The following is a 26,215-nucleotide window of genomic DNA, read 5'->3' as shown; positions in this document are numbered from 1 at the left end:
TTCATTTTTTTCTCAGCCTCTCAAGAAGCTCAGAAGTATTTATTACCAGGTTATGAGAAATACAGGAACTATGATCAAATATAATCCACCTATTGTTCCAGAAAATTTCACAAATAGTTTAAAAAATTTTAAGCAGCTTTTCATGGTACAGACCATTAACCAATTTAATAAAAGGTCTACTTATTCTATAGAAATGGATTTTGGAATGAGTCAACCCTAACTAAAAACTGCTAAAAATATCAGAAATAAGTACTAAAAATTACAGTACCACTTCATATTCACAGATAAGTGTGGGTTATGCCTTTCACTTTCCTTTGCCTTTCGCCCATTTTCAGTGCAATGTGTGACTAATGTATTCAGGAATTTAGCAAGGCATCAGATTTATGATAAATTCTATAACTTGATTACTTAATTTTATTGAATACATCTACCTTCTAATTCTGGAGTAATTTTATGGTCTAAAAAAAATAATGCATTATTTGGGTTGAGTTTTATTTTTATAAAGGAATAAATAAAAATTAAATAATTATTATTTTGAAAATTTTTGGCTGATGCATCAGCCAACATTGACAGTTTTTGCACATCCTACAAGGGTGAATAAATCAACCCACTCACAGAACAATGGTTGAAGGCCCTTTTAACATTACACACATCCTCAGGCACAGAGAGTACATATTAGTTTACAATCCCACTCTGACAATCACAAGTAAAGCAACACAATTATTTCCAATAGTCAACCATTCCAATTCCTATAAAATCAAAGATACAAGGGAAAAAAATTACAACTGATCTCATATAACAAACACTAGACTGTTAAAAAATTCTAGCATAAGGTATTATCGATCAACTCCGAAGCTGATCCATGACACCTTGGTTAATGTTTGGTGAGAAGTTTTGAGATCAAACTCGCATATTACATAACATTGTTACTCAGAATAAAGGCAATTTTACAATGGGCATGTAAAGCACAATCTACCATGTGTACAAAGGCACAGTCTACATGGCACAGTGTCACTGCGAATGCAACGAATGCAAGAAGGCATGGGCGTGAGATGGCAAAATAGCCCGTTCGAATTTCATTTGTGCACTCGCACAAATGCACGCCATAATGAGAAATTAATGCAGTTCTAGCATGTGCAGTTACGTGCTCCATGCAAACCAGCCTTGAGGCGCAAAAGCTAAATAAGGAGCCATCCATGGTTGTAAGACTGATCCAATGCCTGAATCCATAATTTAACCTGCAATTCATATTCTGAACAGAACAAGAGCAATACAAAAAAAATGCACAGCAACTTGTTACAACCCTTTCCAGGACATGTATAGCTTAACTTTATTAATCTCATGGGAACTCTCGAGTCAATTACAGTCGAGATATGCCTATGCCAAGGCCTTGAAAATTACAAGCCTGACGGCACCAAATGGTGAAGCATTATTATTTAGGCTGACTCATCCATAGATGTAGCTGGTATTATTACTTTTTAAATAAGTTTAAGGCACATTAATAAATATAACACAATTAAAGTTTAACAACCAAAATTGCATACAAACTACAATTGTGACCACCACAAATAATTGAAAAATGGAAATAAAATATATCCCTTGCAAGTAATGAAACTTTATGCGGCACAAATGAGATATGGGACTGAAGTGACAACTCTAGACAGAAAGACAAGTGCAAAGCACAGAATAAACAATAATTCCTTTTAAGTTTCTCAAGAAGCATTATGATTCCAAAGGATAATTAATATTGAAAGCTACTTAAAAATCATGAAAAAAACTAGCAACAAGGTAAATAATTCAGATTTGAAAACCATAATTTCAATGACACATATTTATTTCAAACAGTCCACCTCACTTAGCAGACCTCTGTAAATTCATCCTTCCTACCACAGCCAGCCTTTCATTCCAGTAAAGCAAGCAGGCGCCCTTCATCATGCAGCTGCTTCGTGTCTGATGCACCACCAATGCACTTTCCTTTGATGAACACTCTAGGGACCTGCAAAATGATTGAAAATTATTATTCACACTGGTCACTAAAAATCAAAAAGAAATGCTTTTCCCATCTCAAAATGATATTTTCATTACATTAACGGAATTTCATAATCAGTTTACATAGGAGAAAAAAATTGTCAGCATATGACCTTCATTACTCAATTCTTGTGGTTTCTGTTGTATGACTGAATAAGATTATAAGAACACGAGGTATGCTGGAAGAATAAGGATGATTTATCAGCCTTGGCCCCCTTTTGGAGATGGGGGCACTGAGGGAAGTATGAGCAGCAAATTTTTAAATGCATTTTATCATAACAGGAAGGAGGGTGGATGCCCACAAAATTCAGGAGTTTACAAGGAAACCACCACCTCCATGACATAACCTTTCCTAACCCATCCCCCTTAATACCCATCATCCTCCCAAAAACTCCACCCCTCCCACCCTCTCTCCTAGCTACAACCACATTCCCCACATCCCTCAACCCTCCTTGCTCAGCCAACCTCAGCCCCCAACTCCCATAGCATCATACAGAAACCTGTCAGCTCCATATTTTTCAATGTACCTGACGCTGGCATGACAGTCAAAACTGGTCATTCTGAGTCAAATAAACTGTGCAAGTCACAACATCTCTTCACTGCTATTATGGAGCCCTTCCACCATGTTATAGCTTCCAATTTTGATTCAATATGCACACGATCGAGCTCAAAAAATCCTCTCAGAAATACGCCATTGAAAGTAAATCAATTTGCTGCCATTTAACAAATATTACAGCAGTTCCCAATTGGAATGACTGAAAAATATTTCCGAGGATTAAATTGAATACGTAGCAAGATGATAAGGCAGGCATGGATTGTAAGTCTGATAAGCATATATCGAATGAATGAGAGATGCAAATGCATTCACCAACACCACGTCATTCACAAAGAAAAACTTGTAACTTTCTCCACAATTGATAAAGTCACTTTGATGATGACTTACCAATCTTATACAAATTGCAATGAAAATCTTCATAAATCACCCTTTGTTACAATGATGTCAATGCACATCACATGTCTTTACCGTACGAGCTCCAGTTTTCTGGCCCAAGTAATCCTGAATTGAAGGTCCATTTGGCATTTTATCCAGTTCGATTGCAGTGTATGTGTAACCCAGGGACTCGAAGAGCTACCAAAATAAAAATAACATGATATTAAGATTTATAATGGCGTATTTAGTAATTCCAGTTATAAATCCCAGATTTATAAATACCTTCTTTGCTTGAACACAGTACGGGCAGGTGGATTTCGAGAAGAGAACTACTTTATCCCCTTTAATCTTCTCTTCAACAAATTTTTTAACATCTTCATCACCCATGGTAATGCTACAAAAAAAGAGATTAATATGGAAATAATCAGACATTTGGAAAAACTCATTGACTCGATATTAACCTGAGTGGTTATCTAAGAAAGTTTGCTTGAAATAAATTTATACGCACTTGCCGATAGTAAAGATACTCCTGGGGGGGATCTCAAACAAAAATGATATGCACGGTCACTTGGTGACTTTTTTGATGAACACTCAAAAAATCAATTCTCTCACTAGATCAGTGTCCTTTGGAACTAAAGTGAATGCAAAGATATGCTTAGAATGACATGTCACAGCCATGAACCACTGAAGCTGATTACCACTCATCCCTAGTGGCCAATCCTTTCAGTGGCCACCTCTCTTTAGAAGCATTTAAAATGCCTCAATCATCAGATATTCATAAACCCTACTGGAAGACCACACAATTGTCACAACTGCGAAGATTTTTCAAATTTATTGACATCAGCAGACATGCAATCAGGATGGACACAATTGCTCAAAAACTAACATATCTCTCATTACCAGCAATACTTCCATTTATATCAATTTACCTGCTCTGTTTTCTCCATGATGGAGTGCGTATCTTGCCTCTAATGGGCTGGAAAATTTTTACCACATTTAGAGCACATACAATGCCAGCCATTGAAGGATGCAAAGTGTTCAGATACCCCCGAGGAGCATTACTAGTTGACAAAGTCTGCCAAACACAACTCTGAAAAATTTAAGTCCACCAACAAACAAATAATGATCCAACTTGTATAGGCACACTAGGCTGCCATAGCCTAGGCTTGCTGCCCTATGGAAGGAAATAAAAAGATGTGAGCTTCTCTATTAAGTTCTCATGTAAATAAATGATAACAGTTACTACTATTTCTTTTCACTGGTGTATTACATAGTATTAAAGTAATTAAATATGTAATCCTTCCAAAATTATTAAAGTTTCATTAGTAAAATCTATCTTGTACATTCAATTTCACTATCTTCACAATTTTTTCTTAACTCAGCTTCACTAGGTCAAGACAAGCTTCCGCAAGTGTGCCACCACCAATTAATTGTATCCTGAAGAAGCCAATTGAGTCCACACTACTTCTTCATGAGGTCAAAATGATTACTTGCTCAGAGTAGAGACAAAATCATGTTTTGTACATTTCAATGCCTAAAAGGTTATTTGGTTGGCACAATTTGGCACTGAAACAGCTAAGTATGCAACATTTAACAATAGTCTAAGTTATATACCATACATGTTAGAACAACTAAAATCGATCTCAACAAACTTACTGCTTTCAAGTACAGCCCATTGAAAAACATGCTGGTAATTAATTCTCCCATGCAAAAAACTATCAACCAGAACATTCAATACAAGAGTGCTAAATAGGTGCTTGCACATTAGTGGTTGGGGGCCATAGATCAATAAAAAACTGTCTTAAGGACAGCATATCTCACTATATGACAGTCATTATTTGAAAATTGATTATATCATTTCATATTTTAAAAAAACAATTAGCATAAATGATTGAGAAAACAAGATTAAAACCTAGGTACTTGCACATACGCAGTTAAAAATCACTGAAGGAAACGACAATAATCAATGATGATAATATGTAATAGATTATAAAAACATTGAGATATACATATATCCATGACTTTTGCCTAGAAGAATGCAATATAAATAAAATAAGGAGGTAAAATGCCAAACATACATTTAAGTTTTCAGCAAAAAAATAAATACACTAGAAGTTAATGAAAGCCATCAGCTACAAACTCTCATTGCAATAATATTTTTGTGTTAAGTTCGTGTCATGATATTGTGCTTTGGGTGTGTCAATTGTTTTAAGTGCTGTCTACAGCTCCCAGTATTCATATGCTTACTGTTGAATAAATATTAGTAAGAACATGACATGGCGCAGCCGGTAGTGCACAGTAGTGCTTGACTAGGGCCATGTGCTCGATAGAACGTAGTCAGACGACATGTTCAAAGTTAAGTGAAAAAGAAAGTTTCGAGGATGCAGCAAGCGAGACCTCCTAATCCGTTAGTCTTAATGAGCAAAGTGAGTGATAATTTCCGGAAGTTTAAGCGGAACTTGGAGATATATATATTAGCTGCCGGACCGAAAACGAAACCGAAGGAAGTTAAGACTGCCATTTTACTGAATGTAATTGGTGAGGACAGAGTTGAGCTCTTTAATATGTGTAATCTGCAAGAAGAAGATACGTCAGATTACGATAAAGTACTCCATAAATTCGAAAAATACACAAATCCTAGAAAGAACGTGGTAGTTGAATGATTTCTGTTTAACAAGCACAAACAGCACGAAGGTGAGCCCTTTGACTTCTTTGTCACTGATTTGAAAAAGTTAGTCAAAACCTGTGAGTACCGCAATCAGACTGATAGCGTTCTGAGAGACCAAATTGTTCTCCGAATAAATAATTTGGCTGTTCAGGAGAGACTTCTGCAGATACTGGAACTATCTCTGGATAAGAGCATCGAGATGTGCAAGGCAGCTGAGATGGGGAAACACCAGGCTGAGAGCCTGCCAAAAACCAAACACGTGGATACAGTCAGCAGGAAGGGGACGAGAGCTAAAGAACTGAAGGATTCAGTGAGGCATACTGAGTATAAGTATTTACCTAAGACAGCAGTAAATGTCTATTTGTGTAAAAAGTGCAATTATAAGCATAAAAAAGGAAAATGTCGAGCATTAGGTAAAATTTGCAATAATTGAGGAAAGCAAAATCATTTTGCAATTGCATGTAAATTTAGAACTGTATTAAAGTAAAATCAGTTGACTTATCTTCCCAAGACGTAAGTGTTGAACACGATCTTAATGATTTTGTAATTGAAAGTGTTGTGTGCAGTTTAAGTACAGATGATTTGAATGTCTGGTCTGAGATTATTAATCTTAATGAAGTAAACGTCAAATTTAAACTAGATACCGGTGCTCAAGTGAATGTTCTGCCTTACAGAATACTGACACATTGTGAAAGTGATAATTTGATGAAGGTGGAAACCCACGTCATTAATATTAGAATCATTTTATGGTCATAAAGTGAAGCCACTTGGCGTGATTGACTTGGAGTGTAAGGTATTAAAGAGTGGAAAAGATCACGTACTGAATTTTGTGGTTGTTGAAGACAAGGACTCTAGAACTAAGCCATTATTGGGCTTATGTGGCTGTGTTGAATTAGAATTGATTCACCGAAAGATGGTGGATATTGTAAAATACCGTAAACTTGGACAACTTTGCCGGGTTTTGAAAAATATTATCTTTGGTGTCCTACTAAGTTCCCTAATCATCCAAGAAAGGACCTATGTTTTTATCACACAGAAAAGATATCGAGTGATATCCTTTCAACACACTTGTAGTCTTATGAGTTTTTTTCAGGTCTTTATTAGTGTTTTGTTTTCGTCGCGCCAAACTGAATACTTTGGTAGGCTATTTAAGTGTCTCGCCGTGCCCATTTTCTCAAACGTAAGTAAGAACTTCTATTACCATTCAATAGAGCATATAATTTACTTTCAGAATCGCTTTAAATGGTAAAATGTATGTTGTACTTAGGTTTAATAATGTAACTTGGCAATGTTGCACCAGGAAGCTTGGAGGAAATGGGACACCTTTGCCAACTGACAATAGTGTTATTTCTCAAATTTTAGTAAACTTTTTCCTAAGGGTGCGTTTTTCATATTCGTTTTATAGAACTTTCAGATGCCAAGACGCTTCAATACCAAGTTGGAAGTTCGCAGGTATCAAAATTATGACAACACTACGCTGCAACTTGCTGTCAATACAGCGATTAATAATGAAATGAGCACTGGAAAAGCAGCCCTGAAGTATAATATTCCACATAAGACAATTAACAGTAAGGTGAAGTGTCGCCATTCAAAGAATCCAGGGCGCCATAGGGGATTGAGCAAGGATAAGGAAGAAGAGATCCTCGAACATGTGCTTGTTCATGCAGACCGGGGAATGCTTTTTAATGCCATTGATTGATGATTGATTCGTTTTGTGTTCTTACACCATCGTCCAATCATTTATGACAACCCTTTGATGTTTCGGTCTTCGCTCCTTGTAAAAAATAAATGGAGAGCCATACTGACAGACCATAAATTGTGGAACTGTACTTGTTATCAAATTCTCAAAAATAGAGCATTTCCAACACTTTGGATGAAGGAGGTTAGATGAACTCAAAAATCATATCAGGATTCGAGAAATGGGCCGCTTACAGAAAGTTGCAACTATCGCTTTTCTCGAGCACAGCCATAAGTGACAATACTATTCTCAAACCAACGCATTCATTAAGTCATAAAATTGTATTCATCGAGAATTTATGATGCACATACTTAAATGTTTGTATGTTAGCAGTTGAGAGCCATTGTATGTCGGTATCGATCTATTTCCTCGTCTGAAATCTCGAGTGAGTCAAAATCTGAGGTTTAAATCGTTCGATAGGGCTCGTTTGAGAACCGGTGATAAAATTAACCACACGCACGACGCTTAACCCCGTGCAGAAATTTAACACATAATTCCTTCATCCTACCCCACGAGTCATGAAATTGCTCTCTCACTGAGCTCCACATTTATTTAATTTAAGGAAGTAAATAAAAACCTTGAACGACTAAGAATGACTCACCTCGATCAAAAAATGTCACGGGAAAGTAGGACTTGATCAGGTAACGATTATACGCCAACGCTGCTTTCCCTTTCGCCTGGTAAGACAAAAATTTATATCTTCGTGAAAAGTCCAACTCCAACGTGCCTTGCAGTATTCAGTCTGCGACGAGTTCAATACGGTATGAGTAATAACGGCAACGACCGTGAGTGCCGTGAATGCGGTTCAACGGATTCTTCCTGTCACGTCCCTTACGGAATTCGAGACACGTTTTTTATGGAATATTGTCTTAGACCATAGAAGTAGACCTGCCGTTCGGGCGGAACGCTGTGGCCAACATCGCACGGCGGGGAAGTGAGTGGGATGAGGGAGCGTGACGTCACGGTTGGGAATGCAGACGATATTCCGTATTCGCGCTTGAGATATTTTAACGCTCATAGCTACGCTGCAAAGTCGCTGAAAAGTGAAGATATTGGGCACGCAAAATGATTATACAGTAAAAAAATATATTTTTAAGATGAACTAAGGTATCTTATAGCCTTGACTGTGCGCAAAAAGCTAAATAAATCAAGATGAAGCGAGAAGTGATCGTATTAATACATTGATTAAGAATGTTATTTTAGTAACTTTGCATCGAGGAATATTCATGAAAATTGGCACACTTATGGGGAAAGGTCCTAGGTGTTTTTGAGTGTAAGCAATATTTTACAATTTTGACCTTTTGACCTCACAATGTGGGTCCAAACCACAAATTTGAATTTGCCTTATGGGGATTAAATGTTTACAAAGGTCGAGATAGAAAAAAGTCTGAATTTCATGGACCAAGATGTCAATTCATAGGTTTATGGACCAGAGAAACCCGAAAATAACACTTTTATTGACGAAAATTCAACCGTTGACCCTGTAAGTTCACCGTCAAGATGGCCGCCGGTGTGAGAATGTGTGTTTTTCGGTGTGTTCTAGTTTTTGCCGTAACTTTGGTAATTTCGTCGTCATGGACGTCAAAGTGGGTTCCTCAACAGTGTGTAAGTTCCCCAGTTATCGGTGCGATCAACGATTCAGGATACAACGGGATTAGATGCAGAAAAGTGGCTTTGTTCTGGAAAGGCTTCGCCCTCGCCGGTCTTCCGACCCACCATTGCGAGTCGTTCCGAATGGAGGAAGAGATAACCTCACAGGCATACCTACGTCACAGAAAATGGCGGCGGGCGCCAAACATATTCAAAATGAAATGCTGTACAAGTATGATGCCGTAAAAGATAGAAAGGAATGATTAAAAACCGTGGGACGTACATGTTTTTAATTTTATAAAAGAAAATATAGAATTATCGCACACATTTTGAAGTCCTACTCATTAAAAGCCGAAACATAGGAAGGATAACCTTAAAGGAATACCGCAGTCTTCAATGCATACCTGTAATGCAATCCTAATAATGGACAATTTAAGAAAAAATTATAATTGTTAGCGTACGGATAACCTTTAGGCATACTTCAGTCTCTAATTTGAACATGAAAATCAATTCATATATTGCGAAATCTATTAATAACTTAGGCGTTGAAGACGGGATAACCATCGGGCATACCTCTGTCTGTAATGCAAACACGACAAACAATGCACAATAAATATCAAAATTCCAGTTATCGGACGAAATATAACCTTCAGATATATTACAGTCTTTCACGTAAATGTGCAAAACTATCCTAATAATGGACAATTTATGTAAAATAGTTGTTATCGGAGTAGGGATAACTTTCAGGCATACCTCGGTCTCTAGTGTAAACATGACAAATTATGGACATTTAACATCAAAATTTAACTTTTGGTTGATAATTACTTTCCGTAATACCTAAGTCTTTAATATAAATGCGCAAAACTATCCTAATATTGGACAATTTATGTAAAATAGTTGTTATCGGAGTAGGGATAACTTTCAGGCATACCTCTGTCTCTACTGTAAACATGACTAACTATGCACAATTACTATAAAAATTCTAGCTTTTGGTTGAAAGATAACTTTCTGGAAAAGCTTAGCCATTAATATAAATGTGAAAAACAATCCTAAGAATGGACAATTTATGTAAAATTATAATTATTGTAGTACGGGTAACCGTCAGGCATACCTCGGTCTCTAGTGTAAATAAGACAAAATATGGACAATTACTATAAAAATTCTAGCTTTTGGTTGATAGATAACTTTCTGGAAAAGCTTAGCCATTAATATAAATGTGAAAAACTATCCTAAGAATGGACAATTTATGTAAAATAGTTGTTATCGGAGTAGGGATAACTTTCAGGCATACCTCGGTCTCTAGTGTAAACATGACAAATTATGGACATTTAACATCAAAATTTTAACTTTTGGTTGATAATTACTTTCCGTAATACCTAAGTCTTTAATATTAATGCGCAAAACTATCCTAATATTGGACAATTTATGTAAAATAGTTGTTATCGGAGTAGGGATAACCTTAGCCATTAATATAAATGTGAAAAACTATCCTAAGAATGGACAATTTATCTAAAATTATAATTATTGTAGTAGGGATAACTTTCAGGCATACCTTAGTCTCTACTGTAAACATGACTAACTCTGGACAGTTAATATAAAAATTCTAGCTTTTGGTTGATAGATAACTTTCTGGAAAAGCTTAGCCATTAATATAAATGTGAAAAACTATCCTAAGAATGGACAATTTATGTACAATTATAATTATTGGAGTAGGGATAACCGTCAGGCATACCCTGATAAAAATAAACTCCTCCATGATGGGTAAAGGAAAGGTAAAGGAATGGTAGTAGCCATCATATGGTGGGTAGTTACCCTTGTACAAACCACGCCCTACTTTCTGAGGAGGGTAAGGGAAGGAAAGAACAAACCTTCGTCTACACCTCCTGAAAACTCCTTCGCTTACCATCCGTCTGCACTGCATTAAGGGTAAGGTAAGGGATAGGCCTATACTTCATCCTCCCTTCCTTGGCACTCCTTCACTTACCATTCCTCTATCCTTTGTCCAAGATGTATTATGGGTTACGGAAGGGTAGGCCTATACTTCGTCCACCCTTCCTTGGAACTCCCTCCCTTACCATCCGTCTACCCTTCCTCTACATGCCATTAAGGGCAAGGGAAGTGTAGGGCTTTCCTTCGTCTACCATTCCTTGGAACTCCTTCCCATGCCATCCGTCAATCCTTTCTCTAACTCAATTAATGGAATGGCAAGTGTAGGAATATCCTTCGTCTACCTTTCCTTGGGACTTGGCATTTATTTCTGAGGAAAATATAGCCTGAAAATGTCTCCTCAGCTACGTTCACCAGCTAAAGAGTAGTATTGAGTTCTATACAAGAACATAAGCAGTCTTTGAAAGCAAAGATGGATGGGCTGCACAACTAATCTTTAAAAGTCTCCTAAGGAAAGCAATAATATATACTCAACAGTTTCTATAAGTGTGTGAAAATAGCTCATTCAGAAGAGCTTTCATTCACATTATTAGGATGTAACCTATTTGTGTGGCTGACATTATGACATCCTGGGAGTGATGTTCGGTATTTGAATGCCGATGTTATTTTCTGAAAAGAAATAGGTATGGTAGAAAAAAGTCACTGCTTTCTTCCACATAGGTCCAGGTGCAAAAGATATTCTCAAAGATTTTGTACTATAAATCCCATTGAGAAACTCCAGCACATAAGTACCTTGAAAGCCGAGGTCGTTAAGGCACTACTTCAGCATCCCCCAATATGTGAGTCCTGGGTTTTAATACCACATGAAGGCTAACTTTTTTCTGTCTCATAATTTTAGAAATCACTGTTACAACTCATCCCCATTCATTTAATTGAGTTGCTTAGCGATTTTTTAAATTTTCATATTAATATATGGATTTTTAGTTTTTATATTAGTCCTACCCTCCCTCTACACTCCAGGAAGGATAATACCTACCCGCCAATCCCACACAGCACATCGTTGCCAGAGGACGTCCGCTGCGCGTCCGTCGCGTCCTCTCAGTGTCCGCGGATTTTCAGGACAGCCAGAGGACATCCGCCGGCTGTCCTGGCCATCCGTCCGCACACTGTCCTATCTCGGATGTCCAGCGGACGTCCAGCTAGTGTCCCATTACGCAGGGTTTGGGAGTTTTGGTTTCCTCTTAAAATACTCACCTCCTCAAGGAGGAACTCCGAGAGAAAGTCTCGTGATCCTCCTCCGAGTAGGGAGTATAGGAGAAGGGAGAAAGAAAAAAAACTTAAACTAAAAAACAATTATTATAATGTTCTCAAATATGCTCTGTCTCCCCTTGCTGAAGGGTAGAGGAAGGGTAGGCCTATCCTTCCTCTACCCTTCATTGAGACTAGCCCAACCCTTCCTCTACCTTTCTCCTACACTCCAGGAAGGATAATGCCTACCCGGTAATGTTCTAAAATACGCTCCGTCTACCCTTGCTGAAGGGTATAGGAAGGATAATCTGACCCTTCCCTTACCCTCATTAGAGGGTAGACCTCCCCACAATGGAGGAGTTTATTTTTATCAGGGTACCTCTGTCTTTAATGTAAACATGGAAATTATAGACAACTAATATCAATATTCTAGTCATTGGATGATAGATAACTTTCTGGAATACCTGTATTTAATGTAAACATTAAAATCATTTCAAAGATGGCAAAATTTATTAAGAACTTTGGTAAATGAAGACAGGATAACCTACAGAAATACCTCAGCCTTTCTTTAAAACCAAATATTACATAGTGTTGTAAATCAGGAAATCTGAGTTACTGTAATGGAGACAACTCCTTATTAATTATTAATTCCGACTGTGTATGAATATAAATTATGACACACAAATCAGCCTCCTTGGCATAACAATCCGTCAATAGCAACCACAAACAAAAACCTAGATATAACGAGATCCCACGGTGCTCCAATAAATACTCGCTATAGCGAGTATTAGCTATAGCTATATCCTCTATGTCATTTTCATCAACTGGTAGTCGAGATAATGCATCTGCCAGATTACTGCTGCCTTTAACGTATTTTATTGTATCTTCATATCCAGACCCAAACAACGCCCACCTCTGCAACCCATTAGCTCCCATTTGTGGAATACCTTTATGTTCACCAAATATTGCTAACATAGGCATGTGATCTGTCTCCAAAATGAATTTTCTTCCCAACAAGTATTGAGAAAATTTTTTTATTGACCAATAAATTGCTAAGGCTTCTTTGTGAATTACAGAATAATTCATTTCAGCAGGCGATAGAACTCTTGACACAAAGCTTATAGGTTTTTCCTCACCATTCTCAAAAATATGCACCAACACCCCAGCAATTCCCTTACTGCTGGCATCGCAAATCAATTTTACTGGTAAATCAGGATTATAATGCACTAATATCACATCTGATGAAATAATTCTTTTAACTTGAATGAAAGCTCTCTCACAATCATCATTCCAGTCATATTTTACTCCTTTTCACAACAATTTATACAATGGACCTAAAACTTTCGACAAATTAGGAACGATTTTCCCATAGTGACTGCAGGTACCAACGAAAGATCTAACCTCAGATACATCATAGTAGGGCTGGTGGCCTTAACTATAGCTTTCACTTTGCAAGGATCCTTCCTAATTCCTGCAGCATCAATAATATGACCTAAATATGAAATTTCTGTTTCAAAAAATTAACTTTAAAACTTTAAGAGGAAGGGATATATCCTCAGGTTATAGTGATTTATCCCCATATATAGGTATATATCCTTACATTGTAATCTTTAGGCATACCTCATTCAATAATTTAATCATGAATACTTCTCCTGATAATGCAAAAATAATTGACTGCTCTTGATATTGGAATTAGGGATAACTTTCCAGGCATACCTCACTCCTTCATGTAAACATGAAAAACTATTTCACGTACATAACCTTAAAATGAAAATTTATTGAAAACTCTTGATATAGGAGTCATTGAAATCCTTCCATTCACACCTCTGTTATCCTTCTCCTGCGCCTATGGTGTGAAAATATTAACCATAAAATTTTATGGTTTATAGGATATAACTCTAATGTACATCTAGGTATCTGTAATTGGTGTACTTATTTATATCTGTAGCACACTTTAAATAAGGGAATGAACTATTCAACCATAAATGCATATATTATTTGGAGAGATAACTTTCTAGGAATACATACACATAACAGGTCATATATTAATCTCTGTAGCAAGCTTAATATTATGGGTGTGAAAAATCAAACATAAAATATTTTTGGAGGAGGAAATAACTTTTTAGGTATACATCCAAATAATGGTTGCATATATTAATCTCTGAAGCATACTTGTATTAAGGGAGTGAACGAATTGACCATTACAGGTTATAGTAGTATGAGATAACTTTTTAGCCATGCATCTACATAATAGGTGTACATATATCAATTTCTGTATGGCATACTTGTAGGCACTAAGAGAGTGATATTATCCACCATAAAAGTTATTTTCAAAAGAGAACTTATTAGGCATACTACATACACATAAAAGGTGTATACCTATATATTAATCTCTGAAGGATACTTGTCCTAAGGGAGGGAACAAATGAACCATAAAAGATATATAGTAATATAATATCGGATGATAGAAATAATAATGAACCTATATAATATTAATGGAGGAAGAGATTGTAAATTTGGCATACGCCTACCTATAAAGGGTGTATATTTTACCTCTGAATTAATAAGAATTAGGATATCATATAGGTTTGAATGTTTTTATCAAGGGCTCAGGAGTAGCTGGTGGTTTTGCTTAGTGGTTCATCTTAGCCTCAATTAACGATAATGTGATTACATTTTCCATTCTATGATTATATAGTACTATAAGTAGGTTATCCTTTTTTACATGAAGTACTCATGTATAACTGAAGGTTATCCCTGCCTCCAGTATTAAGAGTGTTAGTAATATATTGAATTCTAGAATGAGGAATTTGAAAAAAGCTTTTACATTTTCATAAAGGAATGAGGTATGCCTGGTAGGTTATCACCCAAGCCTTCAATAATAACAGTTTTAACTGAATCATTTCACTTTAAACTAAATTATTTTCATTCTAAAATAGATAATAATGACAATTATTATTTCATAGTTACATGACAGACTGATATGCCTGAAGGTTTTCCCAACCTCTCAAAATCAAGACATTTCAATATTTTTGCATTCAATACATAGGTATGTAGTTCTTTTTAAGTTTAAATGAAGGACTGAGGAAAGCCAGGATGATTATTCCAACCTAAAATATAAAGAGAATTTAAAAAACTTAGGCATTTTGTGGTTATGTGTATGAAATAGGTTTTCATATTAACATGAGGGTCTGAGGTATGCCTATAAGGTTATCTTTACCATGAAAATAAAGAAATTTCAATAAATTTTGCAAAACTTGGATAGGTCATCATATTTACATGAAAGACTGACGCATTGAACTGAAGCTAATCCTTTCTCCAATACCAAAAGTTCCATATATTTTGCATTCTAAGGATAGATATTCATGTTTACATTGAGAACTGAGGTATGCCTGAAGGTTATCCTCTCTCCAATAGCAAACGTTCCCACTATATTTTGCATTTTAAGAATAGATTTTCATGTTTACATTGAGAAATGAGGTATACCTAAAAGTTATCCTCTCTCGTACAACATAAGTTTGAATTCATGTTTATATTGAGAACTGATGTATGCCTGAAGGTTACCTTATCTCCAATAACAAAAGTTCTCAGTATATTTTGCATTCTAAGGATATATTTTTATATTTTCATGTTTACAATGAAAACTGAGGTATGCCTGAAGGTTATCTTATCTCCAATAACAAAAGTTCTCAGTATATTTTGCATTCTAAGGATATATTTTTATATTTTCATGTTTACAATGAAAACTGAGGTATGCCTGAAGGTAATCCTCTTTCCAATAGCCCAGATTTAAATGTTTACATGCCCGAATTTTGTGTCACCTATTTGCATTTTTTGGAATTTATCGCTATAATTAGTATTAAATTGCACTTTATTTACCTGTAATAATTTATAAATAGACAGTATACCTATATGATCGCTTTTACTTCATTTATATCGCCTTTTACCGCTGATTTCCATTGAATAAAAACAGTTGAGGGTGTATTTAGAATAGTAGTTTGACGTTGGCCGTATTCGTCACAGTGGCGCTGGCGTCAGGTATGCCAAAAACCCTTCCCGTAGCCTACGTTATATACAAGGCCGTCCAACGTCGGGAAAAGGCTGGGACAGCGCACGTAGTTGAGTCTTCGGCCGGTAGAGGCGCTCTTTTGAGAACATGAATTACATGAGATCTTACGGGAAATAGCAACGGAACTGATGAAATTACGTTATTTTTATCTTAAGAGAGGCTCTAAATTCTTTCTAATACTTGTAAATCTACATAATACCCAGCAAGCCACCTTTAGGGTGTTTGGCAGGGGAAAATAATGAAGAATGAGAAAAAGCGAGGATATTTATTTTAAGGAGGTCTCGAGAAAATTAGTTCTAAGGCGATTGATTTTGGACTCCATTGCAAAACATTTTTCGATGGAAATGATTACTCACTAACCAAAACTTACCAAATATACAAGAATTGCCATTAGAAAAAAATCTCCTGAACCGGGAATCGAACTGCGGTCATACCGCCATGCGCGTCTTTAGGGCAGGGCTGAGACTCTTAACCCATTAATCCCCAGCGTTGCGTTAACGCAACATTATTGAATTCTAATTCTCGGAACAAGTCTCTACCTCAGAATAATATTTTCTTCGATTTACAGACTTTTTTAAGTATCTCTAGTTCTAATTTTGCCATTTCCACCAAGATTTTCATTCATATAATTGTATTTTTATGGCTGATGGCGTTTGGCATAAAAATCGATGTGCACATACGAGATACCCTAGGAAAAACGACATACCCCAGCATATCTGTGAAGGCAGAATGGGGCAAATCTTCCAAAGGAATACTGATGACTCCCGGCGAAGATGTCGAGTGTACAAATCGAGATAAAAAAATAAAAGATGTAACCTAATTGTTAAAAATTACTTTTTTGTAATTATTTACCGGAGTATTCCCAGCGTTGCGTATACGCAGCATTTTGAAAATCAAATGATGTGATGAAAATTTTTTTTTCCAAAAATTCATCTTAGTTAGGCCGAAATAAATGGGAAAATGCGAAATAACCGAAGTTAAAATCCTTACATACAGTGTGGGGAATGATGGGTTAACCGGTTGTGAAGGGGCCATAACTAGGACTTTTGTCCGGAGGTGCAACGATCAGTTTGCCATTATTCCTCCCGTGATCCCCTTCTCTCTTCCACCCCTAAAATATAATACCTCTGTAATCCATTTTTTTATTGTGCGTTAGTTGAAATTACTCGCCGTATGTATGTTGTGAAGAAATTTTATTTATATTAGTTAAAAATGATTTTTAATTATTTTGGCTAACTAATTTAATTATGAAAGTTAAATAACTTTTCTAATAAATGTTTCAAAATTTTCTGCTCCCCTCTCTGAAATCTTCGCCAGAGGCACACGCCCCCCTGCAACGCCCTAGCTCCAGTCTTGGGTTGCGGCTTCATTGAAGTCCTTTTTTCCCGCGTTGGCATCCTTGACGAACCACAAGGGTTTAAAATCTAGCAGTGACGGATATAGATCTGCACCAACTAGGTGGGGGGCCTATCTTCGTGAATTACTACACAACCAGGGGAATTTCCCCCTAGCCGAAGGGGGGTTCGGGGATTTTGAAAGTTAGGATTTTCCAGACTCAAAAACGGCTGTTTTAGACTAATTCATTGATAAAAAAGACACTATATTATGCAGGCGTAGTAGATCGTTTTACCAATGCCAAAGCGTTAAAATAGGCCCCATAAGGTTAAAAATAATTTGTATTTTGACTCGTTATAGTTGGTAAATTTGCCGGAAAATTTTGCTATCTGCTTTACGTCAAAGTAGTGACATGAAAATTTCAATTTTTATCTATAGCGTATGTTACGACTCCTAAGCATCTCCCCTCCCCATGGATCCGCCACTCTCATCTTGTACCATGAGCCTCGGAACAATTGCCATGGGAATCAAAGAAAGTCTGCTCAGTGGCCTGGAAATCCAAGATCACAGCCTCGATTCCCGGTTCAGTTCTCACCCAATCTCACGTGGAGGGGAGGGGGGTCCTGGCAAGTATCACGTCATTTTTTCCGCAAGAAACAGCGTAAAATTGTAAGAAAACTGGGTGGAATTGAGCAAAACGTGTTCCTCTATTAAACTAGTTAAATTATATTTTTTGTGGGAATTTTCACAGATGGCCAACGTTCATTCAGAAGACAGTATTCCATTGCGCGCCTTGTGACCCCATTTCGGCCTCTATTCCTTAGCTACGGTTCTAGTCACACCCTTGAGAACATGAGAAATCAGTTTCTTGACCGTAGACTGATATCTGACGGAGTAAACGTTTCCAGTGACTTCGTCAAGTTACTCTACCAACAGCAGGAAAACAGTGAAAACATGTCAAGAACTTGAATTTCAAAACTTTCTACCTCTCTGCGATAGAGTAAATGACTCTGAAGATTGCAAATCACTGTTGCTTATCAGGAAACTCAATGACATTTCTAGACCATTAAACTCCTGCAACGCAACCGGAAGATCTTCTCGAGATATTAAGTAGACCTATTCCAGGTAAGGTTACTGAAAAAGTGTTTGTCGACTGATTAATTATTTGATAGTTAATTAATTATTATTAACAAATTTCCCCAACCCAACTAGCACAGATTTTGCCTTATCCCTAAATACGAGGATATTATACATATATGCCGTGACGAAACCTATCTGAAAGCAGAGATAAAGTATGAATAATCCACGCCGTTTTTTGGGATAAATCGGAGATGCACTTCCGCATTTTTTGAGATATGCCTATCCTTACGCCGTATAATTGCCGCTGGGTGGCAGCTGTTTCGCGTACGATCGCTGCGCTGCCACGCGAGATTCATGAGAACTACGTGAAAATAATGTAATAACCGTAATAACATAAATTGGCTTTCGATGAGGAAAGATTCAATGCATTATTTTTCATCATTGTATTTTATTATATTATGGTATCCCATATAGCATCAAATATGCCAGAGACATCTCACGAGGCATATATGACCACTGAGGTCTGTATGCCTATGAGATCATATCTCGTGAGATTCCTCTGAGATATTTGATGCTACATGGGATACCGCAATACAATACTGTATAATAACATACATGATGAAATATAATGCACTGAATCATTCACCATCGAAAGCCAATACCGCACTAGTCTCCACAATGAGGTTTTTTTCACTATGTTACACATTCACGCAAGTTTAGGAACATACCAAAAAATCCGTTAGAAGAAAGTGGAAAATAAACAAAATTATTGCTCTAAAAACGATATATTTAATGAATGATTCATCTTGAAACGATATACAATACACTAGAACACGGAGCAGTCTTTATACCTTCATCGGTAAACCATAAATCTTAATGTTCAATTCCTTACATCACATTATAGAGGAGACTGGTGAATTACCTTACGTATGGTTTCTAAAAGCACAAATTCGAAATCCATTACAGTTATACCCTAGAATTTGGCAATTGCAATCACTAATACCTCGCATTTGTTAACAAATCACAGCACTGTCGATGATTCCTTCATTAATATCCACGACAATCCGGGATGTTTTGATGTGTCGCCACAACTGTACGTACCGGCGTAGCCCACATCGAACTCAGGCACACAAAAACGATGCTTAGGTCGCATTATCACTTTAACTATTATTGCATACACAAAATAATCAACGATTTTTACTCACAAACACCACTATACACAACACCAAAAATGTAAACACGAAGCCACTATAATGGCTTTAACGGTAATGGAGGACTTCAGCGCTACTATGCGGCCAATTTTGGCAATATGGTACCATGACATCCCTCCCCAAACGCTTGAAATCGTGGAAAAAAGGGATATTACACATGGAGGATAAGCTTATCCCCACAATATCTGATTTCTCCAAGGATAAGTTCAAATCTGTGCTGGCTGGGAAGTGACCATCGCTTATATATTTGAAATATATATGAGAGAAGCTGCAGTAGCTTTCGTGGCGGGTTACCTAGTCCGAATTGCAGAGGAGAGAACTGAATGTATAGGGTGTCTGGAACCTCTCGCCGCATGTCAAAAAAGTGCTCCCTCACTGTTATTAGTGAATCATTTGAATAGATCATAGATAGATTGTTATCCTAGCAAAAACTTTACATATTTCTCAGTGTAAGCAGTGCGCAAACTTGACAGCAAAATTTTATATTCGGGCAGTACTCTTTCTGCAACGCCAGCTACTTGAAGAGTAATTACTGACATTCATTTTACCAAGATTTCTGAAGGAATTTGCTTGTAAGCAATGCACAAACCCGGTATTGCTTCGTGTAATATTACAAAAAATTTTTAGGCCACTTCTGGACAATTATGCTAAAATGAAACGGACACTGTAACATGGAAGAAGTAACAGCACCTGCGTTTAGGAAAATATCACTTTGTCAGAAATTCCTATAATTTTGAAAACATTATTCCGTGAAAAATACCAAAAAATAAAGTCCAAAATTAAATAAATATGGTAAATGTTAGCATAATCACGAAAAGAGAACTAATTTTGACAAAAATCGCGTCTGTTTCAAATGTTCGCCATTCATTCCCATACGAATTTTGTTCTCAAAACAGCGCCAGCGGCGACAACTGGAACTAACTCCAGACATGCTCATTCTGCCCGTTTACAGCTCACGTTGGACGGCCTTATGAATAACGTAGGCTACTGCCGGGTCTACACTAGTAACTTAAGTGACTACTTAAGTTGGCTCTGTATTTAAGTTGGTAGTGTAGGTGTCACCAGCTTCATTTAAGTACACCTCCACTTAAGTCATCTTAGAACCCAACTTAAATTGCGTAGGCAACTGTTTCCGCACGGTTGAAGCTCTTCATGTGTTGTAAATGGCACATAAATACCCATCTCACATCATCCCGTTGATTATGTTCTAAGTTGTGCTGTATTGTATGATGTGGTTATTGAGCGTTCTATTACGTTAGTTAATTTCTAGTGTTGGGGATATTAATTCGACGAATTTATTTTGTAGTGTTTCTCATCTTATTGTTGGTTTTATTTCCGTGAAAACTAATTGCTATGCCTTTTGCTCACGGTGAAACTCGATTTATAAAACTTAGAAACGTTTTAAGGAATTTTAAGACTGACAATGAGACGACGGTAGAGGATCCGGTAAAACAGTTTATTTTCCATGGTGTCATAATCGAAAATAACGTAAACGAATGCACTCAGTAACTTCCCACACACTTTTATTGAAACTATTGCATAGGGCTTTAATGTTAGTCCTAGGGATGCCGAGGGAGATAAGATGTGGCGATTTCATTGGACGTGGGAGGAATTAATGGTTGAAATTTAACATCAATGGTTTTAATAAAGCAGTGGAATTTGACTAGCAATAAGTGTTTTTGTTTACGTTATGAATATGTCATTCCACGAAGTCACGCTTAGTAATTCTAAATTCCTCTGGCTCCTTCACCTCTCGCCATATAGCGTTCCCTCAGGAACTGAAATCGGTCTTTCCTTTTAACCTTCTGAATCCAAAATGGTTAATTCACGGAGTTTGGAAGTTTATTTCAAATAACAGTCGCTTTGGATCAAAGAATCACTAATTGCTCTCCTAGACCTTCATCTGTCAACATAACTGTTTCCCGATATAGACAATCACGGTGCTGAAGTCGACTTAAAGCTCAAGTGTAGCTACCGCACCACATTTAAGATTATATTTAAGTGAAGTCACTTAAGTTAAGTGTGTAGTGTAGACAAGGCATACGCCCTTCCATGCTTCCTCCGGTCTCAACTCCACCATTGCCGTGCGCCCGTCACCACCGGGACCCCTCGCGGCAACAGAGGCCGCTTCGCCCCAGCTTGGAAGCGCGTCGCCCTCCTCATTCTTCTTGCCAGTGACGTGAACATTAACCCCGGCCCTCTGTGCAGCGCATACTATTAAAATGTTAGAAGCCTACAAAATAAGCTTTCGGATTTGACGTGTCACATCTCCGAACTTTCCTCATTCAAGATCATTGCGTTAACTGAGACATGGCTTAACGCGAACGTTTTTGATAGTGAATTAGCTTTTTTTTCCACGCACCAAATTTTTCGGCGTGATCGGGGCTCCCGTGGGGGCGGTGTTTTATTGGCCATCGATTTAGAGTATCCTGCAACCCGAAGGTCCGATCTTGAGACCAACTGTGAAATTCTATGGACTCAAATCCATGCCCCTTCCAGCCACACCAGTGACTACAGCACGAAACTATTCGTTGGTTGTTTCTATCGCCCACCTAAAGCAGAACTGTCATCGCTCGAGGCTTGTTTTGAATCTGTGCTACGTGCCCGTGCATTAGGTGATGTGCTACTGTTTGGGGATTTTAATCTATCAATCGACTGGACCTCCTCGTCACTTGGTTCCCCACTCAATCCAATGGACGATTTTTTCCTTGAACATTTCGTGAATGGTCTTGGCCTCAACCAGTGTAATCCTTTCCCCACAAGAAATTCGGCAACGCTGGATTATATTCTGTCCTCCTCCAAAGTGAACTCCGTTGCTCTTGGGAGAAATATTTTCACCACAGACCATGACTCTCTCGAGTGCTCCTTGGCCCTTCCACTACCCCCCAGCCGTCGAGATTCCTCGGCCTCAACGCCTGCCAGGGTTTTCCGGTGTTGGAACAAAGCGGACTGGCCAGCCGCGTACTCTCTCTTCTTCCTTGGGACCTCCTGGAGTGCGGGTCCCCTGACGAGGCCCTTCAACTATTTTATGACCTTCTTCATGCTGTTATCGCGGATTACGTCCCCTTGCGACGAGTGTCGAAGAAGCGGCCCATCTGGTTAACCCAAGAAACCTCTTTAGCGCTAAAAAATAAACGAGCCGCTTGTAAACTATGTAAGCGTCACCCCAGTCCTCAGACCCGTGAGACCTTTGCAAACCTCCGTCGCCACACCCGCTACCTTCTTCGCCGTGACTACGCTAACTACGTGAAAGGGATTTTGGACGATATTAATGTTAATTCTAAAAGGTTTTGGTCCCTCGTTAACGCGAAAAGAAGAACAGCTCGCATCCCTAGCACACTATCTGCTGGTGGTGTATCGTATACAGGGGACTCTAGGCCTTCAGCATTCAACAATTACTTTCATTCCAATTTCGCCCATTCTCTTCCTAACACCTATCTCCCTCCTGTACAGCCTATTTCCACTCATTCCCTCGGATCTGTCTCCACCACTCCTCCAGAAGTGTTATCTTATTTGTCCTCGTTGCCCACGGCGAAATCAACGGGTTCCGATGACATTAGTTCATTATTTCTCAATCGTACATCTACCAGTCTTTGCATTCCAATCTCAAAAATCTTCAACAGGTTCTTTTCATCTGGAATGTTTCCTACTCAATGGAAAAAATCAAATGTAACCCCCATTTTGAAATCTGGCCCTAGGGACATAGTTGAGAACTATCGACCCATTTCAATATTACCAATTTTATCTATTATCTTTGAACGCATTATCCATAACCGCATACTTCATTTCACTCTCCCTTACATATCGCCTTCGCAGCATGGCTTTCTTCCTGGGGGGTCCTGCCTGACCAATCTCTCTATACTGCACCATCATATAATTTCTGCTTTCGAAAACAGGTCCCAGCTGGATGTCTGTTACATTGACTTTTCTAAAGCTTTTGATTCTGTTAATCATACCCTTCTCATCCACAAACTCCAGTCGCGTTTTAATATCCATGGCACTCTCTTATGTTTAATCTCTAATTTCCTGAGTTCCCGCAGCCAAAGAGTTCTAATAGAAGGCTTTTCGTCGAATTACTTACCCGTTTCTTCTGGCGTGCCTCAAGGCAGTGTATTAGGCCCACTTCTGTTTGCTCTTTACGTTGACGACATTGTTGATGACATTCTTCCCTCTAGATGTGGTGTTCTCCTCTATGCCGACGATTGTAAAATATTTAAAAGGGTTAACACCGCGGCTGATTCCCTGTTTTTACAAACTGCTCTTCAATCGCTAGAGAAATGGTGCAATAAATGGCAGTTGTGTGTGAATCCTGGAAAATCTACTGCGATGTCTTACTCGCTGAAGAAGAGCACTATCACCTCCACTTATACACTAAATAATCAACCCATTCCCTCTGTCTTATCTCACTCCGATTTAGGCGTCACTTTTGACCAAAAGTTAACCTTTTACGAACATATAAAAACCGTTGTTAACAAGGCTATGGCAGTGGTTGGGACCCTATATCGCATGAGCGAGATATCCGAACCGAGTGCCTTAAAATCAGTATTCATTGGATGTGTGCAACCCATCCTCGAATATTGCTCCCCCATTTGGTCAACTGCTTCTCCCACCACACTAAAATTAATCAACCGTCCACTCAATTCCTTCTTAGCAATAGTTCGACACCGCATACCTCACCTCCCCAGACGGCACAGGAAGTTTTCGTACCTAAATACGAGGGTGGACAATCAAGATACAAAAATCGCGCTTAGGAAGTTACTTAGAAGGTTTTGTTTCTTTATTTCCTTTAATGACGAAAAAAGATGCAAGAGGACTGGCAAATTCATATGCATCGATAAAATTGTATCTCATCGATAAAACTGTATTCGGTCTGGGACTATTTTCTTTCGCGGGTGGTGCCATCTGGTGCCATCGTGCCATATCCTCCTAGAAAGATCACATGCCTTCACAAGCCGTTGGAGATGGCATGGTTTACGTCACGTCTCACCACATTTCAGGGATTTTTGTGGTTAAGTTTGTGAAAAATAGAGTGTCTGGTAATGGTGAAGTTTCCCTTATTCTTTAATTTCATTCTCTGGGCTTCAGAAACGTGTTTGTGAGATATTTTTGTTAAAAATGCCTTCCGTGTGTGTAATGTCGGGATGTAATGGAAACTCCGGGACATGGCTCAAGTTTTTAGCTTTCCAAAAGATCCTGAGTTGAAGAAGAAGTGCATTTGGGCGATAAGAAGAAAACATTTCACCCCTACGAAAAACTGTGAGGTATGTACTCTTTCTCGCTGTAATTATTTGGATGTAATTTTAAGTTAGAAGTGGCTTCGGGATGTTGATGCATCAACATCCCGAATTATTCAGTACTGAAGTACTATAGTACTATTCAGTACTAAAAATGGTGATTCAAAATATTGTAGCAGCAATTCTTTTGAAAATTCTTGCATTTTAGTTGTCTTTTTTGTATTAATTCATTCAGTAAACGTGTGGTTAAAGGAGAAACTAGGAATAAGCTGCCAAGTTTATAGGATCGAATATTGCTTCTTAGCTTGCCCTATGGTGTATTACACGTCGGCTTTCATCATTTCAAATTATCTTATGCTATAGTTTAAAACAATAAAAATATCAGGCATACAAATATTTACTATATTTACGAGCCTATAGTAATTTGATTTCTCATGCAGAAATACCAAAAATTGGAAATGATTTGACGTAATAAGTTACATGGTATTTTATTATTTATTAATTTTAGGTGTGTGAGGTTCACATCGCACCTTGTGATATCAGAAAATAATCTGTGGCCTTGGACGAGGAGAAAATTCTTGCTGAATTGAAGGTGCCCAGATTGGAGGAAGGTACCATTGCTTCACTGTTACCTGTCGCCAAGAAGACAGACATTGTGGCAGAAGTGACATATTTGTGGATGTGGATTTGATTTGTGCAAGTTGGTGCAGTGATAGTGGACGTTCATCGGAGAAAGTATTGACGATAGTTTGTATGTATCGACCAGTCCTCTTTTAAATAATTTTCTATTCGAAAGAGAATAAGAGTAATTGTTTCGCTAAATTAGATGTGGGATAGAAGAGAAAATTGGAAATATTATTGTGGTTGACAATAGAAAATACATAATATATGTATTGTATTTCTGTGGGTTTTTTCTTTCCTGCCTCTTTAAAATTTCTTGTGGTGGTGACTTCATGCAAAGTAAGTATAAAATCGGAGGTGTGATCTAAGAGATGCCACGTTTTATTTTACAAGTGTTTATGCTGGTGATTTGGCAGGACTTTAATATTTTTAATAGGTTGATACATTTACTGCAGTGACCTAGGGACTTTTACTCATACCAAATAATTTTTCAAATACTTTAGCGCCTGATATGGGTAAGTTTTAGTAGCTGAGACTGACCTATACGTTAATTTTTGCTTGCATTTTGATGAATT

General features: G+C 37.7%; 1 protein-coding gene across 3 annotated transcripts; it reads right to left on the bottom strand.

The window, feature by feature from the left end:
- On the bottom strand, positions 1-8,234 carry LOC124170670 (glutaredoxin-2, mitochondrial-like). Of its 3 annotated transcripts, XM_046549550.1 has the most exons (5): positions 7,967-8,234; positions 3,889-4,049; positions 3,242-3,353; positions 3,053-3,157; positions 1-1,996 (listed from the first exon to the last, which is right to left on the bottom strand). In XM_046549550.1, the coding sequence occupies exons 2-5, from the start codon at positions 3,978-3,980 to the stop codon at positions 1,901-1,903; spliced, it is 405 nt and encodes a 134-aa protein (XP_046405506.1). In that variant the 5' UTR covers positions 3,981-4,049; positions 7,967-8,234; the 3' UTR covers positions 1-1,900. The 3 variants fall into 3 exon arrangements, with proteins under 3 accessions (XP_046405506.1, XP_046405507.1, XP_046405508.1); XM_046549551.1 differs by lacking the exon at positions 3,889-4,049 and having other exon boundaries at positions 7,967-8,228; XM_046549552.1 differs by lacking the exons at positions 3,889-4,049; positions 7,967-8,234 and adding an exon at positions 3,468-3,591.
- Between the last annotated feature and the right edge of the window lie 17,981 nt (positions 8,235-26,215).

Source organism: Ischnura elegans, chromosome X, assembly GCF_921293095.1.
Source record: "Ischnura elegans chromosome X, ioIscEleg1.1, whole genome shotgun sequence".
In the NCBI taxonomy this organism is placed as follows: Eukaryota; Metazoa; Arthropoda; class Insecta; order Odonata; family Coenagrionidae; genus Ischnura; species Ischnura elegans.
The sequence above is the reverse complement of the archived record's forward strand: the minus strand, read 5'-3'. Positions and strand labels throughout refer to the sequence as shown.